The sequence below is a fragment of the Leptidea sinapis genome, chromosome 16, assembly GCF_905404315.1.
Source record: "Leptidea sinapis chromosome 16, ilLepSina1.1, whole genome shotgun sequence".
Lineage (NCBI taxonomy): Eukaryota > Metazoa > Arthropoda > Insecta > Lepidoptera > Pieridae > Leptidea > Leptidea sinapis.
Genome location: NC_066280.1, coordinates 7,592,694 through 7,612,946, shown reverse-complemented (window position 1 = coordinate 7,612,946; position 20,253 = coordinate 7,592,694). Strand labels below are relative to the sequence as shown.

The following is a 20,253-nucleotide window of genomic DNA, read 5'->3' as shown; positions in this document are numbered from 1 at the left end:
TACCTTAATTAAAAAAGCAAACCAATAAGAATATATTAGTAATTAATTAATGGTGTTCCTGAGAAGAAAAGCGAGAACCTGTTGAGCATGGTAAAGTCGCAAACAAATGCAATTTCACTGTCAATATAGACACCGACATAGATTTTGTAACGCGAGTAGCGGTCAAGAACGATGTTGATAATAAAACACCTAAACCAATAATATTAAAAATGCATTCCAGATTTAAAAAAGATGATTTTTTACTATCACTGCGCAAATTAAAAAACTGCACCGCACGTGATATTGGTATCCAGGGCGCACAGGGCGATAAGAAAATATTTTTTAACGACCACCTGTCTGCAAGGAATAAATTCCTACTGAGAGAAACCAAGCGTTTAGCTAAGGAGAAAGGCTACGCCTTTTGCTGGGTAAGAAATTGTACGATCATGGTGCGCCGGAATGACCATTCACCTGTAATCCATATCACGTCGAATGATTCGTTAAAAAAAATCGTATAAGTACTATGGCCGCCGCTTGTGTTGATCTAATTTGTTGGTTTTTGTTATTTTATTTCAATTATTATTACTTAAGGATTCCTTTTTCAAGTTACAAATCTGTACAAATTAATAATTATAATGAAATTAGTTTAAATAATACTTGTCAATGTTTGTTGTTGCAAGCAGTAGTGCTGTATTACATCTATGTTTTAAAAATATGCAGATGTCCATTGGAGCTACCAAAATATTCTTGCTGCGTATTATATTATTTTATCAGTATGGTTACGATATTATATTCAAATATCATAATAAATTTATTAGTTACATCCAATGGTTACAATGGGTCTTAATATATTTTATCAAAATGTTAGAGGAATACGAACTAAAGAAAAAGTTTTTTACAAGAATGTGCTGAACTCTAATTATGACATTATATGTTTAAGTGAGACATGGCTGTGCCCGGGAATATATGACACTGAATTATTTGATTCTCGGTACACAGTGTATCGAACTGACCGTGATTACATCAGAGTAGGTGCTTAAAGAGGAGGAGGAACCTTAATTGCAGTTCGTAGTGGGTTAAGCGTAAGTATGCAAGGCTTGCAGTCATTACCGTACGTGTATGACGCTGATGTGACCTTTGTTAATATTTTCTTAAATAAAGTATCTCCTATGACCACGTTACGAATATTTTATTAGCTATTTTCCACAAAATGATACCCAAATACTAGCTGAACAGTCTTTTTATGAATATATCTCTGACCTCAAGATTAAATATCCTGATGATATTTTTTTATTAGTGGGAGACTTTAATATTAGACTAGCTAAATGGATCCCAGATCCCAATTCATCAGGTATCAAATTATGTCTAGAAAATCCCTATGAAAACAGGTCAACATCTCAGATATTTAAGTTTTTATGTTTTAATAGCTGGTCTCAATATAATTATATTAACAATAAGAATAATCGACAATTGGACCTGGTTATATCTGACTCTGAATGTTCGGTGCAACGTGTTGACCCATTGTCACTGCCTGAGGACGGTCATCATCCCTCTTTCTGTATAGATTTAAATATTAGTTATACGTTGACGTTTTCATGTAGCTGACTATGACAAAATAAACTCAGAACTGTCGGATATTGATTGGTCAACTCATCTCGATTCAAATAACATTGATAATTTAGTAGAATCCTTTTATAAAATAGTTAATAGTCTAAAAGACAAGTATGTGCCTTATAAAGTGATTAAAACTAATCACAATTACCCAATTTGGTATAATAACCATCTGATAAAATTAATAAATAGGAAACTGAAATATCATAGGAAATGGAAAACATACGGTAGGCTAAATGATTATAGCGAATTCTCGATTGCACGACGAAAAGTTAAGGAATACATGATTCAGTGCTATGATAAATATGTAAGTCATACCGAAGAAAATATCCGTTCAAACACTAAGTATTTCTGGTCTTTCATAAAATCTAAACGGGATAGTATATGGTGGTATACCTGATACTCTTTACTTGGGTGACATTTATGCATCCGACGGTCAAGAAATAGCGGATCTATTTAACACATTTTTACAGTCTGTTTTTGAACCTTCTTCTACTGGCGACGTACACATAGATACTGGATGTAATGATTGTGTTATAAATTCTGTTTATATTAATAACTCCGTGGTTGAAAAATATCTAAAGAATGTTGACGTTAACAAAGGAACTGGTCCCGATGGTATTCATTCGATTTTTCTCAAATATTGTAGTAAACAACTAGCAACTCCTCTTGCTTATATTTTTAACGTTTCTTTAAGAACAGGTGCTATGCCCAGAATATGGAAAAAATCTATCATTGTGCCCATTTTTAAACAAGGGGATAAGCATAACATTGCTAATTAGTGCGGTATCTCCAAGTTGTCTGTAGTGCCTAAGCTGTTTGAAAAGATAGTATATGATTCATTATTACCAGCAATTAGACCGTTCATAATAATGAATCAGCACGGATTCATTAGTGGTACGTCCACCGAACCAAATCTGTGTGAGTTTCTAGAATTGACATTAGACGCAATGGAGAAGGGATATCAGGTGGACCCCGTGTATACCGATTTCTCAAAAGCATTTGACAAAATTTCACATAATCTATTAATAAGTAAGCTTAATAACATCGGTATACATGGTGACCTCCTGAGATAGCTATCCTCATATTTACGCGATAGGTCCCAAGTCGTAGCAGTAAAAGGCTATACGTCTAGTTTTGTACCAGTTACATCTGGTGTGCCTCAGGGCTCTCATCTTGGTCCGCTTCTTTTCAACGTTTTTATCAATGATGTGACAAAATGTTTTCATCATTCCAAAATTTTACTGTACGCAGATGACACAAAAATATTTTCCTTTGTTAACTCTGTTGAACATTGCCGGCGTTTTCAAGAGGAGTTAAACACATTTTATGAATATTGCTCTGCAAACAATCTAAAGTTAAATATAGGTAAATGTCATGCCATTACATATTCTCGAAAGAAACAACCGATCCGTTATTATTATAGGTTAAATAACAAAACAATTGATAGAGTGACCAAGGTCAGAGACCTAGGAGTGCTACTTGACAGTGAACTAAACTTAGCCACTCATATTGAAACTATTACAGCTAAGGCTTACAAAATGCTGGGTTTTGTTTTCCGACAATCTAGTGACTTTAAACATATAAATACGTACATTATGTTATACAACTCCTTAGTGAGAAGCCAATTGGAGTATGCTTCTTCGGCATGGAACCCCTTATATTCTACCTATATTAATCAGATTGAAAAAATCCAACAAAATTTTTTAAGGAGACTAAGGTACAAATTTGGTGACTCAGTGCCGGAGTTACATACTTTAGAATGAAGGCGTGAACACAGAGATCAGACGTTCTTGTACAAAATAAATAATAACTTTGTTGACTCTCCACTCCTACTTAGTCGTATTTGCTTCAAATGTCCAATAATAGGTCATCGATCCACCGATCAAATATTTTTAGTGCCATTCTTTAGGACTAATTATTGTAAGAATAGATTTCTTATCAGAGCTTGCAGAACACAATGACTGTTATAACCACATAGACATATTTCGATGTAATAAGTACAATTTTGTATCTTTTGTTAAAAAAATTGGTATCTAAAGGTTATATTTGTATCAGTGAATTTATTGGCTCTTTAAACTTTTGTATTTTTTTTTTGTAATTATTTTTAATAAGTCGTAAAATTTCACTATGTAATAAGCATCGTTAGGAACTATTTTGGCTAGTGTAATATTTATAGATTATCATACCTTTATGTAATATAAATAGCTGTAAGTTTCTTTATACAAATAAATAAAAAATAAAATTAGTCATTGGTATTTAAAATCAGACTTAAGCTTAATTAAGGCCGGCAACGCTCTTGTGATTCCTCTGGTGTTGCAAGAGAGTGTGGGCGGCGGTGATCACTTAACACCAGGTGACCCGTACGCTAACGAACATACGACAAACGTGTCCTCCTATTCCATAAAGAAAAAATCAGACAACGTTGGTTCCCTCGGATAAAGATGGAACTACTTAATAAGTTTACTTAGTCTCATACTTCATACTTTCGACGTTTTAACTTATAAGGTACCTATTAACATTCATTATGAATATGTAAGCAATCCGAAATGACATCCACCGCAAGACCGCAGTGTTGTCGGATAGCTATTCCATTTCATCTAAACAGGGTAGAGGTAAGGAGAATCTTCTCATACGGCAGTCGGTAGAACATGAAAAAGCGTCCAACTGTATGATGTAAATAACAGTTCAAAAACCTTCCACAATAGCGCAGGTGTAGGCACATGGCATGGTATGAATGTAGCATTAATTGTAGACGAATTGAAGTATGCCGTGTTAAAATTTAATATTATTGTCGACTAAAGTACCTAGTTAGTTATTGAAAATTTCAACAACTTACGTTCTTTGAATTATTTATTTATAATTTATTTACATATGACTTAATAATTAATAACGCTATTTATATAAATAATAATAAAATAAAACTTAAATAATCTAACAAAATTAATTAATTACAAATAGAAAATATCATTCAGATCGCTATCGGCAGGTAAGGTGCCCATGAAGCTGGCAACGTTACCTCTTTGTATAGCCAAACTTATCCTTTGACAGAGGTACGTACCAGATCTTGGGTCACCTGTTAAATCGGTTAGACGCCTGGATAGCTCTTTTACGAGTTTTTGTGCCGATGAACCCCAAGGACCCATCGTCTCCACCCCAAAGGGAACAAATATGTATCTATCACCGAGTGATGCATATTTCCTCCGCTTTAGGTTTTCGGCAGATTCCGCCGCTGCACCTCCCGCTCTAGATGAATGTTCAATATGAGAGGGGGCTTGCGTGTCCACACAAGTCGCATCTCACACCAGTAGCTTTTCATGACTCCAAGGAATCACCGTCAGCCATCAGGCCTCTTACCATCATCACGTGAAATTCCATTCGGGTCTAGGATAGCCGACACGTTGACGGTAGTAAAGGCCCGGCGCAAGACATCGTTTAAGGCGGCATGGCGTGAGAGTCGGCCCGCACTGCGGCAGCAAGATAAGCCATGGTGACCAAGGCTGTCTACATAGCCTCCGCAGCGGTACATATGGGGAACTGTTCTAGGGATACCCAGGCGTAAACCAACTGCGATTGAGAAGCTGCTTACGTTCTATAAAGTAATGTAGCGAATATAACCTTAACGAAATTTTATAGGGAAACGTGCACCTAGAGTGATTAGTATTATTTTATATTTGGCGCTTCTTTTAAGATTTACTCTGATGCTAATGTGTCGCCACTATAATTTAATGCATTTTGACGGAGACTTCTTCATATACACAAACGATTAATTTCCTTATCTCTACCCTTCATAATTTCATTGTATTTTTAAAAGAACACTTCTGGTAACACTGGAAGTCCATCCAACAGATATTTTAGGATTATGAGAGAAATTAAAAAATTCGCTGAGAATAGGTCTGTGTTTGATGAACACCAGAGTTCCAGATTGTAAGGATGGTATTTGAGTATGTGAAGTGGTACGATATTGAATTATAGCGATGGCTAGAAGAAGTTATTTCACTTCAATTCGCTGTTAAATTGTATTTAGGAACACTTCTCGTGATGATATGCGGTAATAAACTACAATTAAATATAAGGTAGCAGACTTAACATTACTCCTTATTTATATTTATAACTATTAGATTCACATGATTTTCTCTATCTTTTTTTGCGACAAATCGTAAATGTATCTCTTCCAAAGAATATTTTTACTCTAACGGCTAACCGAATAACTAAATCTCTTTCTGCCTTAGACCAAGTAATTTATGCATTGACTAAATAATTATATAAACAAAAGCTTAGACAATTTATACATCTAGATAGAGGCTAGAGCCTCTTGCTGTTACACAACGCATAAATACAGGCCAGATTAATTACTTTAGTGTGCATGACAGCTACATCTTACACTCGCCATACGTCAGTTACTTTGTATTAGTGTGCGTGCGTAATAATACCAGTGCTGAAAATTCTATGAAAATGGGGAGAAATTTATGATGTTATGAATTTACACTTCAACTCATACATCTACACAAATAATAATTTAATATTTTTTAGTGTTTTTTTTTAATAAATATCATTATATATATATATATATATATATATAATGATATCAATAGTCTAATCTGTATCTATATTTACATTTACACGCTCAAATAATTAAAATGAAATTTGGAGTACTTACTGAAAATCATAGATCCCGGATGTTTGGGGAGGCCCTTGTGTGTTTTTGTCTGTGTTTATGTCTTTTCATCCTGAAACAATGTTGTTCCTAAGGGATAATCCGGGAAACAACGCGAGGCATAGTTGGTTCTTTTAATATACCTAACATGAGGATCAATACAAACGATGTAAACAAGAAAGTTGTTCATGCCTCTTTGAAATAACTGAATAAAAATAAATAATATTTCAGAAACATTTTTTGTCATTAATGTGTATTTTTTAAATTAAGAAGCGGGACAAACATGCACTATGAGGCTGAACAGACGTATTTTTAAATATTCGTGACTTTAAAATTTCCGGTTCTGTTCACTTTGTTCGTGCTGCCATATTTCATTTATTGTTCTAGTGGTTTGTGACTAATTGTAATTGTGACTACTCACCGATTCTCATATTATTAGTGTGTTTTTATATTTTGTTGTACTATTAGATATTAGTAAATCTTTCTTTTGTTACTTTTCATACTCGTTTGCTTTGTACGTAAATTACTTACTTTTTACTTTTAAGATAATTTAAGTTTTCTCAGTAAGTGAATTGTTAATTCTTTTGAGAAATAAAGATTCTTAAACCATAAACCATAGTTTTGTTGATTGTAATAAATATATTGTTATGAGCTAATAATCTATATATTTATAAAAATAATATATATATATATATACACACACATCAAAAAAGTCTAAGCAACATGTAGTACTTAATTGAAATTTTAGGGTGGTTTTTCACATTATAACGTTGTATTTTATTTTTAAAATAATATTTATAGTGTCCTATGATGTAAAATTAAAAGCTGTTGTCTTTTTAAGTTCTGAGGCTGTCTAATGGAAAAATAATACTCGAAAAATTTTCAAATTTGGAGGAATTACGCAGCCGTGTTCAAGAGGCCGTTTCAAAAATAAATGAACGACGCTATGAACGTTATCTTAGTAGAGCCTTTATTAGAAGGTGTCGAGCGTGTATTAGAGTCGGTGGCAGACAATTTGAACACCTGTTGTGTATAAAGCTCGCTTTATGTACACCCGATGTTTTATTATTATTAAAATTTATTATACTTATATTTTCTTTTACAGTCGTATTTACTCTTTTTGCATCTCAATAGCAATAACTGCGTAGTGGTATTAAATAAATGATGTATTATACCATTTTGTAAACTGTATGAACTGCGCATTTTTTATAAAATAGCTGGCTATTTACGTTTTCAAACTTTTTTTTACACGAAACACTCTGAAACTATGCCAAAATTATTTTGGTATCAAATTTCATGTCAAAAACTCAAGTTCTTATTTTGTTTTTGAAAAAAGTATCATAGATACTTATATTATTTAATGTATTTCTAGTAGTATAGCCTATCAGGAATAAGATGACACCAAAAACGCCACAAATTTCATTACTTTGTGGGCGCTGTGGACATGAATGTGAAGTAAAGTAAAAAAACGTATGTTTTTCTATCCCTATTGGTCACGCGGGAACTGCTGGATCTTTGTGTTTCTTATCGTCAGGAGAATGGACAACGAGAGTACTTTGATCAAGAAAATGCGTTACACAGAGTGCTACATCCTCCTTCAACGACACTAACAAGCTTTTTTTTATTTGTAAAGAAGATGAATTTGTTTGCACCTTACTTTATGTTGTAATGCCACGCTATTATACATGGAACGTATCATCGAAGTTGTTTCAACGTTGGAAACGGAATACCAGTTGAAGAACATCCTGATGTTTTTCCTTCAGACACTCTGAGTCGTATTTACACTGTGCGTCCAAATAACGATGAACGTTATATATAAGCCTTCGGTTGCTATTGGTAAAACTTTTTTGTGAATTTTTATAGAATATATTCTGGTGAAAATTATAATATATTTAAAATAAAACAAGAAATTATTAAATGCAACCATCGCCGGCCATATTCTTCTGTAACACCAGAGGAATAACAGAAGCGTTGCCAGCCTTTTAGAAAATTGTACACCTTTTTTACCGAACCAAGGGTAACTAATGGTAACCATTAGTTACCGTAAAAAGGCATTTATTTTCTCAAAATTGATTCCTTTAGAATTCTTTTTGATGTCATTTCTAATAACTACTAGATACTACTACCGCTTCGGAAACAAATGGCGCTCTGAGAGAGAAGAAGCGGTGCAAGAAACTCTCCCAGCATTATTTTTTTCCGCTCTTTTCAATAAAAATATACAATATTGTACAGTCATTTCTATCGATACAAAATAATCACAATCTATTCCCAGACTGTCCGATCATTTAGATATTCAGCAGTGGAGTAATAGAATTTACGACAGAGCCATTTTTTTTATAAAACATTTAAATTTATTTATAGATAATGCCTGAACAGTGGCTGGGACTTTATTATAGAAGTGTATACATTTACCCTTAAAGCTATTATGTATCTTATGAAGCCTACTAGAATTAGTTACAAGCAATCCCTTATTTCTAGTGTTATAATAATCATGTCATGCCGAGAAACAATCACGTAAATCACGTTGGGTGCATGACAAAGTAACTGTTTGTCAGTTACTTTGTCATGCACATCCACATATCGACCTAGATTCAATACCAAAACACTCTTTATTTTATGCAGTGATAGTTTACTATATTGTGACTTAATTGTATGAACTTTTACCGCTAATAATTAAAGGTAGACAGTATGAGAAGACTGCTTCGATTTGCGTTCAATTTTCTTAATATTAGGGAGCTAAAATGTCAAGCATTGTAACCTTTTGACGACCTTTCAATCAAAATTGGTCACAGTAACAATGGATTCGCTTTCCTTTTCTATTTATGTTTAGAGATATTTTCTCTCTCGCACGCTTCGAATATCTATACGCTAGTATATTGTATTATTATTATCATTTGGCTTGATGGCGTATCCTTTATAAGTTTGTGACTTGCACGAAGAGAAAAAAAAAGTTACGTACTGTCAATGTCAAGAATAATGTTTACTGTTTGTTTATTACCAATAGATCAGCTGTTTTACAAATCAATCTTATTTAATTTTTTTAGATCTTTAGATAAGACTAAATAATTAATTATACCAGACTCTGGAGGATCCTGACTTACGGTTTTGTTGTACGTACCAAAAGTAAAGAATAATACACTTTTACATGAAGACAAAAACATGGAGTCATTATCAAAGCAAGAGTTAATATCTACTATAACCAAACAAGCTGATCAAATTAAACGATATGAAGCCCGTTTACGAGGTGAGAGCTTAACTTTATCATATAATGTGAATTTTAATTATTACATGTATGGCAAAGCTTTCGAATTGAGTACCATATGTCGTATTAAAATCCGAATGAATTTTGAATGAAAATCTATAAGAATAATATAATATTTTCTTGTTACCTCCAAATATTTTTTACATTACTTAGTGTTTTGGACTCAATAACGATGAACGTTATATATAAACCTTCGGTTGCTATTGGTAAAACTTTTTTGTGAATTTTTATAGAATATATTCTGGTGAACTCAATAACTGCAATATATTTCCTATAAAACTGCTTGCCAAGTCAACTGTTTATTTCTTGGTTCAAGGTAAGTAATTCACCTGGAACTGGGAGGTTTGTTAGTACAGGATGATGGCTATATATGTACAACAGCGCCATCTTTTTCTGCTGTCAAGAGCTGTAATGTTTTTAGGTTTGTGTTTGGGTCATGTAGATTACTTAAATACTCAAGACTCAAAAGTGAAGCCTAGTCACTGCCAATTAGAAGAGAATATATAATGTGAAATTTATAAGAATTCTGATTGGCATTACATTGTTATGGGCAGAATGTATCACTTCAGATGACACATCAGGTCATCAAGCCTCATCACCAAAAAGTAATCTGGCACAGTAAAAGAGCAAGGGGCAATAACTAAGAAAGATATATTTATTGAATTAGGCGTTACTTTGCGGAAAACCTTAATTATACAAATGATTTAAGTTTTCTTTAGTGTTAATTCCGCCAATATTTGTTCTGTCTCATGCCAGATTTTGGCGAGACAACACGTCCTGAGGATGCCTTGTGTAGAGGCGAAACACATGTCAAATTATTTTAAAAACAAATATTGGTGGAATTAACACTAAAGAAAACTTAAATCATTTGTATAAGAAAGATATAGTTGGACAATAATTTGATTAAAGAAAAGAAAGCTGAAAAGCCATGTTGTTTGATAAAAAAGCAACTGTTTAAATCATTCTACATGCTTAATTGTTACTTAATCGTTTCAGATGTTGTTGCGGCATATAAAGGATTAGTGAAGGAGAAGGAAGCTTTGGAAATAAGTTTAAAGGCTTTAAATAAAACTGTTAGCAATGAAGGTATGTTTAAAATGTTAAATCTCAATACTATAATACAAAAACCAGCAGGCCCACATCCTAAATTGATTAATGTGATGGTTCAAACTATAACAATAATACAGTATTTGACAATCTGTATAGCCGAGTGGTTAGTGATCCTACCTACTAAGCTCGAGGTCTCGGGTTCGAATCCCGGTAGGTGCAAGCATTTATATGATGAATACGGATGTTTGTTTCTGAGTCATGGATGTTTTAATGTTTAAGTAAGTATATTGTATTAAATATATCATTGTCTTGTAACCCATAACACAGGCTATAGATGCTTAACTTGGCAAGATAATTTGTGTAAAAAGTGTGTCGATATTATTATTATGTAAAGCTTTGTATGAGAGAGTATCTTCACATTTATTTTGCCTCTCACTCTAAAGATGGTTAGCCTAAGGCTCTATTGTCTTGTTCGCTTTTTGATTAAAACAATTACAATACCATTATCGGTTACTTTAATCAAGTGCATTGCTATTGCTAAACACTATTATGCGAGGACTCACAAAGTTGGAGCAGCAACTGCACCAGCACCTCAAGTTTGTTAGTAAATAGACCACAATCAGGGTTGGCTTCTAAGAGACGATTAAATTATTTCAAGACTCATGCACAGGCGCTGTAGTGTGTGCCACTATAATGGTCAGGTGTATACAATCGAATCAACTCATTATGAATATCAGGGGCATCTATTAAGCCCCGGCTAACTTAAGTAAGGTAGTAGCACATCTGGTTTTCTGGAGTGACCATACATCCTTTTTCTAAATATTCAATATAAGATTTATTGCATAAAATACATAAGTATATATATATATATAACTATAATATATTTTATATAAATATATCATATACTAGCTGACCCGGCAGACTTCGTACTGCCTCAATCGAAAAATAAAAGACCCAAACTTTTGAATGTATGCCAAATAGTATTGTTTGAGTTCAGAAATTTAATTTGTGACAAAACTTAAGATATATCAATCTACATAAACATAATCTGATAGATATTTAACAACTGTAGTTAATCCATCAACTATAGTCAGCTAAAATTAAGTTTATTTTTTACCTCCTGAGAAAGTTAGAAATATATAAAAATTCTACTTAGTTATTCATTTTAAACTATTATTTCAATTTGATTTCTGAGTGACGGGGACACATCGAAGGAAAAACATAATTGTTGGTTTTATTTAATTCGCAGCATTTTCATATTTATTCACCTTTTAAACCTTCCCTGGACTTCCACAAATAATTCAAGACCAAAAGTAGCCAAATCGGTCCAGCCGTTCTCGAGTTTTAGCGAGACTAACGAACAGCAATTCATTTTTATATATATATAGATAAATAATATATCAATAACATTTTTTTAATCCATTATATATAATTGTTTTGTAAAATTATTTCAGTGTGTGAAGTATTCTTACTATAGTCACCTAGTTTTACCATATTCAACCAGTTTCAGATACAGGAGATTCTGTTGCTGCTCTTACATTATCCCTCTCAACTCTTACTGCTGAGAAGGCAAGATTGGAAGAAGCATTTCAAGCAGATAAAAAAGTTACCAGGGATAAGGTATCTTAAATTTTCTATTTATTGAAAATTTATTCAAGTAGGTGTTACTTTGCGGAAATGTTAATTCCGCCAATTTTTGTCTTTAAACAATTCGACACGTGTTTCGCCTCTACACGTGGCATCCTCAGGACGTGTAGTCAAGTAGTCAAAGTCAATTTTTGCGGCGAGATTTGTATAAATGTTAGGCGTTTGTATAAATTTTTCTACCAAATACCTAACATAATATCATTATATATGATATGTAGAAACTTGTTATCTTTCTCTGTAGTATTCTTATTTATGACAAATTTGATTTAGCTCCTTAAAAGTTCGTTAAAATGCGAATTTCCACCCGCTTCATGTTGACCTTGGCATTCTATAACCGCGTATTTTGTGAAAGTTTTTGCCTCACACTTTGTGGAAGCAATAACCGGCTGTAGCATTCCGATATCCATAAAACATAGGGACCTTTAAGCTTAGATCATAACCCCATCTTAAAGGCTGGCGACTGACGGCTGGCTCTGACGACCTCTGGTGTTGGCTGTTCTTCCATCACTTCCCATCATGTGAGTCTCTATCCTTTTTGCGCCCTCTTATTCAAAAATTTTATTTCAATTATTCGGTTTCAATCATCGGTATCTGTTTTCAAATAGGCAGAGGTAATAGTTGTATAGATAAAACGATTAACGACTATTTAAAAAGTTTTTCGTGCGCTACATAAAATTATCATAAAACAATAAATTCTATTAATAAAAAAAAACTACTCTTAATTAGGTAAATAATAAAATTGTAACAAAAGAAAACAAATGTACATTGAATATTATATATTTTTAAATACTTACTTTGGGTTCTACAAACGATACCAAAGATAAAGTAGTTTATAGAACTTTTGTCTGTTTGTCTGTAACTATATTTTTTTTTTATGAAAATACCTGACGATACGAGCAGGACGTACAGCTGATGTTAATTGATACTCCCTGCCCATTACAATGCAGTGCAGCTCAGGATTCTTGAAAAGCTCAAAAATTCTGAGTGGCACTACAATAATTGCGCACAGTAATTTCACTAGCTACGGCGCCCTTCAGACCGAAACAGTAATGCTTACACATTACTGCTTCACGGCAGAAATAGGCGCCGTTGTGGTACCCATAATGTAGCCGGCATTCTGTACAAAGGAGCCTCCCACTGGTGATAATTTCGGGAGAAACGCAAAAGCTACTGAATAGATTTAATTAAAATGTTGCATGAATACTAACAAGAGATCGGGGAAACATATAGGTAAGCTACATATTATCACACTAGATATATACACAGACTTAGTATTTTTCTAGCTTATCATGTCCAGTTGACGACAGGACGTCGTGGCACCTAGTGATAAATAATAATACTAACAACAATTGTTATTTAATACTACAACTAATATTTAATCCCAGAAGTGAGGGCTATAACTTTAAAACATAAAAATTGTTTAAATTTAAGAGCGACATCTCAAGTCAATTTCCTAATATGATAATTGGGGTTGAGCAGATTATTAACTGTAGAGTAGATCCTGTGGATGAAGGCACTACCTGTGAGTTGAAAAACCATACACACGTCACTCGAACGGTTGGCTTCGTTGTAAAGAGCGCTCGCACGGAACGCAAGAGGTCGCGGGTTCGAGTCCCGCATCGTTCATAAAATTTTGTTTTCAGATTTATTTGTCTAATTAATTCCAGAAGTGAGGGTTATCAGTTTATATATGTAAAACATAACATATTGTTTAGATTTATAAGAGCGACACCTCAAGTCAATTTCCTAATATGCAAATATTGGGGTTGAGCAGGTTATCAACTGTAAAGTAGATCCTGTAGAGTGTAGATGAAGCCACAACCTGAGAGTTGAACGAAGCATACAAGATACTACTACCATTATAAAAAAACTATCCCATTTTATGTATTTTGGTTGTATTCTTAGGAATAACTTTGTTTCAGTATGAAAATATTATAACAACAATGCGAGAAGAGACTAAGATGTTAGTTCAGCAACACTTGACAGAGGTTAACAACTTGAAAGCAAAGATATCGTATGAGATCCAGGAGAGAGAGAAGGAGAGGGCAGATCATGCTGCTATGCTCAAGTTCGTTTCTTTTTTTTACCTACATTAATTTTAGGTCTATGCAATGAATATAATATGTAATTATAATGTGTCTATAATACTTAAAAGTACTTTGTATAATAATTTGCGTTTCCATTTAAAAATGAACTCATTTTTTCATTCATAGGTATAAAAAAAAATTATGGACAAGGAGGACAAAGGAGCGTACGGGACCTAGTGTTTAGTGATCACCGCCGCCCACATTCTCCTGCAACACCAGAGGAGACATAGGAGCGTCACTGGCCTTTAAGGAAAGTGCGCGCTTTTTTTTTAAGTGTACCTGTCGGTACATGTATCGCCATGTAATTATAATCTATACATATAAATAAAAATTGGAGTGTCTGTTTGTAATATTAAAATAACCGTTTTTCACCACAATATGTATATGAATATATTATATACACCAAATAACATTTTCTTTTAATTTTTGTCTGTCTGTCTGTTTGTTCCGGCTAATCTCTTAAATGGCTGGACCGATTTTGACGGGACTTTTATTGGCAGATAGCTGATGCTGCAAGGAGTAACTTAGGTAACGTTTGTTTTAGAAAAAAAGTTAAAGTTATTTAATGTTGCAATGTCCAAGAAACGGTCTAGCTCTAAAAATAACTTATATGGCAAAACAACCTTTGCCGGGTCAGCTAGTAATATTATAAATGTAAATGTAAGTTTGTTTGTTACGCTTTCACGCATAAACCACCGAACCGATTTTGATAAAATTTTGTACAGATATAGAATAGACCTTGAAAAAACATAGGCTACATGCTTTTATTGCGAATGAAAATTATGGAGGAGTTGAAATGGGGATGGCAGTGTGTATGTAAATTCGTCATTATCGAAGATAAAACCATGAGACTTTGTATTTAGACACATTTGTTCGAGCATTTTTGAAACTTTGACCTACACATGGGGGTGAAATAGGAGATTAAAGCTCACAGGCAAATACTATTAAAGAGCCTGTCCACAATTACAAGGGATATGCGCTGGAGCATAGAAAAGCGGAAAGAGCATTTTGTGTGTATTATTTGAATAAATATCATAAGAAATAAAAAAAAATGCCCAAAGTAGGTAATAATTATTAAAAGAGGACGAAGTCGCGGGTAAAACCTAGTGTTTTTATAATACTTAAATGTACTTTAGTACCTTTGTTTAATATTTTGCCTTTACTTAGTTTAAAATGAACTCAGTTTTTCATTCATAGGTGTAAATTTTTAAGTTGGTTATTAGAATATTGACTATAGACTATATGAATATAGACTGTGTGATTTATAATTAATAATTTACAGTGGGATGCTCCTTTGCACAGGATCTCGGCTGGATTATGGGTACCACAAAGGCACCTATTTATGCAAGTAATGTGTAAGCATTATTGTATTTCGGTCTGAAGGGCGCCGTAGCTAGTGAAATTAGTGGGCAAATGAGACTAAATATCTTATGTCTCAAGGTGACGATAATTGTAGTGCCGCTCAGAATTATTGAGGTTTTTCAAGAATCCTGAGCGGCACTGCATTGTAATTGGCAGGCGTATCAATTAGTATCAGCTGACCGTCCTGTTCGACCCTTATTTTCATTAAAAAAATTACATTAATTCTATTGAATATTTAGACACTATATCAAAAAGTGTATATATCTCTGGTACTACTGGTCCGATTTGAATGATTCTTTCAGTGTTGGGTAGTCCATTTATCGAGGAAGGCTAGGCTATGTTTTTTTTCCAAAATTAGGGATCCGTAATAAAATTGCTATTTTGTAACACAAGGTGTAAAATCGAAAACCTATTTTGCGTGCGCTGCAAAAACTATTGACAATAGTACAAAATGATGTACAGGCTATAATATAGGCAATATTTTATTACTTATAAAACTATCGCGTGAATTATACTTTATATGGCAAAATAACGTTTACCGGGTCAGCTAGTAATTAATATAAATTCACCAGAGTAAATGCCAGTGGAAGTAGGTAGGTGTTTGTATTTAAAAAGATGATGTGAAACATTAGACAAGTGTTACTTTTATGTTGGTATTTTATTGATCTATCATTCTTTGTATACATTTTGGATTGTTCCTTAACTATTAATTTATGTAAGTGCTCTGTAAAGTTATGTTTTAAGAAATAAAATTGTCTAAGTATAAACAAAATGTTATGTTTTTAAAGTGATAACTCTCACTTCTAGGATTAATACACAAATAAAATTTGAAAAACAAAATTTTATGAACGATGATTTTCCTAATATGCAAATATTGGGGTTGAGCAGGTTATCAACTGTAAAGTAGATCTTGTAGATGAAGCCACAACCTGAGAGTTGAACAAAGCAAACAGAATTTTATAACGGGGCTGGTTAGAGCACCGGCACGGAACGCCTGAGGTCGTGGGTTCGAATCCCGCATCGTTCATAAAATTTTGTATTTCAAATTTTAGCTGACTCGACAGACGTTGTTCTGTACGTCATAATAAATAAAATACTGATTTTTTATGAATTTGTCAATAATATTTCATAACATCAAGAATTATATCGTAAAATATACTTCCTGTTGTTATAATGAAATTGTTTCACAGCAGCACTGTCAAACCATGCGTCAATAAATTCTCTCATAGAAAATATGTCCATACAAAACAAATATTGGAATTAAAAATAATTATGGGTCTCAAATCGATATAAAAACTATCCTATCTCTCAAGTTGGACTAAACTGCACTGATTACTAAATTCAATTACTAGTCATCATCAAAATAAAATAGTTTAAAGAATTTAAACGCGTGTTATTGTAACTGTGGCTTAACATTCGATTATGCGTAAAAGTTACATTTTTATTATTATTTTAGTTAATCCGCCGTATCGAGACCATTCCAGATCAATCAAATCAATCTGGATCAATTCCACGCATTTTATTCTTTTAAAAAGTGATTTATTTATATGTTTAAATCAAACTAAATACTTTAATCAACATATTAACTGGATATGATAAATATATTCTTATAGCTTAATGGAAATCTAGTAACTAACAAAATTTAACCTAATTTTTTCAGAGAACTTCATGTAAAACTAAATGATGAAAGGAAGACAAAAGAAAGACTTGAAGACAACATTGTGAGCACCAACGAAGCTCAAGGTAAGCTTCTTAAAAATTCACCATTAAGAATAAAAAAATCGACACATATACAATATTTGAAAAAATCGAGTCCTTTAACTTATTTTTTTTTATTAAAATAAGGGACGAGACGAGCAGGACGTTCAGCTGATGGTGATTGATACGCCCTCTTCATTAGAATGCAGTGGCGCTCAGGATCCTTGGAAAACCCAAAAATTCTGAGCAGCACTACAATTGCGCTCGTCACCTCGAGACATAAGATGTTGTCATGTCATTTGCACAGTAATTTTACTAGCTCCGACGCACATGGGATCGAAACAATAATGCTTACACGTTACTGATTGACGGCAGAAAAAGGCGCCGTTGTGGTACCCATAATCTAGCCAGCATCCTGTGTCAAATTCTCCTTTGTACAGGATCGACTGGTATAATAATAAGAGAGTTAATCATTTCTTAACTCTCGTTAAATGAGAGTTTAACGTAATTTAAAAATCGTTGATATGCTATATTATATGATGGTCAAACACTGTTCATAAGTTTTGTTTGGTGTAGTCCTATTCTAAGCATCTTCCACCGCATTTATCACGGGGAGTGCTCAGAGGAGCTGTTCGGGTTGATTCTTTCGGCCGAATTCCACCACCGGATATTACGTGCAAAGTTTTGCAAGAAATCTCTTGCCTCGCAGAGCCACTCTGTAGAATCAATTACCGGCTGCGGTTTTCCCGTCCTGATACGACTTTAGGACCTTCAAGAAAAAAGCATACCCACCTTAAAGGCCGGCAACGCATTTCTTGACACCTGTTGTTGCGGATGTCCATGGGCGGTTTTCTCACCTCTCCCAATTCCGTGAGCCTCTTGTCCGTTTGCCCCCTCTTATATATAAAAAAAATAATGATTGACTGTATAAAATGATGTGTAGTTAGATATGGTATCTCACTAGCCATTTACAAATATTTAACGAAAGGGCTTGTCATTTCAATTGACGGGCTTATTAAACCAAACGAGTTAACAAGTTAGGATATCATCCCCACCATCTGGATGTGTGGCGGTCCTCCACAGTGCGGTTTTCAAGGAGCTTTCTTCCACGTACTACAAAGCTGTGGAATGAGCTTCCTTGTGCGGTGTTTCCGGGACGATACGACATGGGTTACCTTTAAAAAAAAGCGTGTACACCTTCCTTAAAGGCCGGCAACGCTCTTGTGATTCCTCTGGTGTTGCAAGAGAATGTGGGCGGCGGTGATCACTTAACAACAGGTGACCCGTATGCTCGTTTGTAAATATTATATTAAATATTATATTACCTCCTATTCCATAAAAAAAAGATGGTTGAGACACGGGTAATCATCCAAATACCGCAAATAATTTAATAAACGTTCCGGTTGCCAGGTATCTGAATATTTCTTACTAGGAGCAATAGCTCGTTACTTATATCGATTAACAATAACTATAGCATACTCGTTATTGTGTCGCTTGATATATCTCTCACTAAATGCTCACTTCGATTTCTTAGTCACTAATCAATCAATAAGGTGCGTTTCTCCTCAGGAAGATATACCGCTAAGGATTTTTCTCGAATGATGTCGTACAGTTCAGTAAATATTAAAAAAGTAATGTATCTCATACTCGACTTTCGTTTGCGAATTATAAGGTTGAGATTCCCTTACTAATATTACCCTACTGAATTTAAGACTTCTGTGAAAATTTGACTTGACCTTAATTACAATAATTTCACCTAAGTTTGACAACTATGTTTACTTATATTATATCTGTGATCGTTAAACTATTTCAAGTTTGTTATGGCCGTTGTATCGAATGATGTTTTTATTTTATATTAAATTCAAATTCAAATATTTTTATTCAAAATAGGATATGACATCACTTATTGAAAGTCAAAAACTACCACCCATTCCAAAACGAATGCCTCAAACTTGAGAAGAATGGGCGCAACAAACTCAGCGGGCCTTTTTTTTCATCAAAAAATATGCTTACAAAGTAATATTGTACAATTAAACTTATTATTTAATAGCCTGAGGGCGGTCGCTCATTCCCAAACTGTGGTATCATTAAGAAAGTCACTAATGTTATAGTAACCTTTACCACACAAACGTTTTTTAACAATTCTTTTGAATAACATAATACTTGTGTTTTGAACATTTTCTGGCGTCTTATTATAAAAGCATATACATCGCTCCATAAAAGATTTACTAACTCAACTTAGCCGAGCAGTATACATTATAAGTTTATATCTGTTCATGAAAATGATCATGACATCTCTATTTTTTATATTCAAGCATCACAAGCCGAGTTAGAGAAGCGAGTTCGTGATCTTAGCAGTTCCCTGGAGGCTTCTCAACGGCGGCTGCACAGAGCTGAAACGAGAACCGTGGAGACACCGGCGCTGCTTCTCCGTCTGCAGCAGAAACTGGCTCTGGTGGAACAATCGCACTCTGTCGCTATACGAGAGGTGAGAGATTTGATAATCAGATACACTACTAGTTTTATTTGATACTAGCTGACCCGGCAAACATTGGATTGCTATTTGGAGGGTTTTTTCTCCGACGTATTTTACAAATATAACTACTATGAAAAAGTATTTTCATTATTTGGGTTAATATATAGTATATCAGACCTCACAAAAATTTGTATTTCTATTCATTACACAAATTTTCAAAATCGGTTTAGTAGATCCAGAGATAAAGGCGGCAATGCTCTTGTGATTACTCTGGTGTTGCAAGAGAACATTCTCTGGGCGGCGGTGATTACACAACACCAGGTGGCCCGTACGCTCTTTAGTCCTCCTTTTCCATAAAAAAAGATTACCCTGTAAAGAATGTGATAAGTAATGATTTTAAATGAAAGGAATTATTTTCTATTTT

General features: G+C 33.8%; 1 protein-coding gene across 1 annotated transcript in view; it reads left to right on the top strand.

Moving 5' to 3' along the window:
• Nucleotides 1-9,226: 9,226 nt before the first annotated feature.
• The window catches only part of LOC126968685 (GRIP and coiled-coil domain-containing protein 1), a 31,947-nt gene continuing 20,920 nt past the window's right edge, over nt 9,227-20,253 (top strand). Inside the window, exons 1-6 of the mRNA XM_050813737.1 lie at nt 9,227-9,491; nt 10,506-10,595; nt 12,064-12,179; nt 14,129-14,274; nt 17,316-17,398; nt 19,669-19,841. Of these exons, the coding sequence (XP_050669694.1) occupies nt 9,407-9,491; nt 10,506-10,595; nt 12,064-12,179; nt 14,129-14,274; nt 17,316-17,398; nt 19,669-19,841 (693 nt within the window). The 5' untranslated portion in view covers nt 9,227-9,406. The remainder of the gene's footprint in view (nt 9,492-10,505; nt 10,596-12,063; nt 12,180-14,128; nt 14,275-17,315; nt 17,399-19,668; nt 19,842-20,253) is intronic.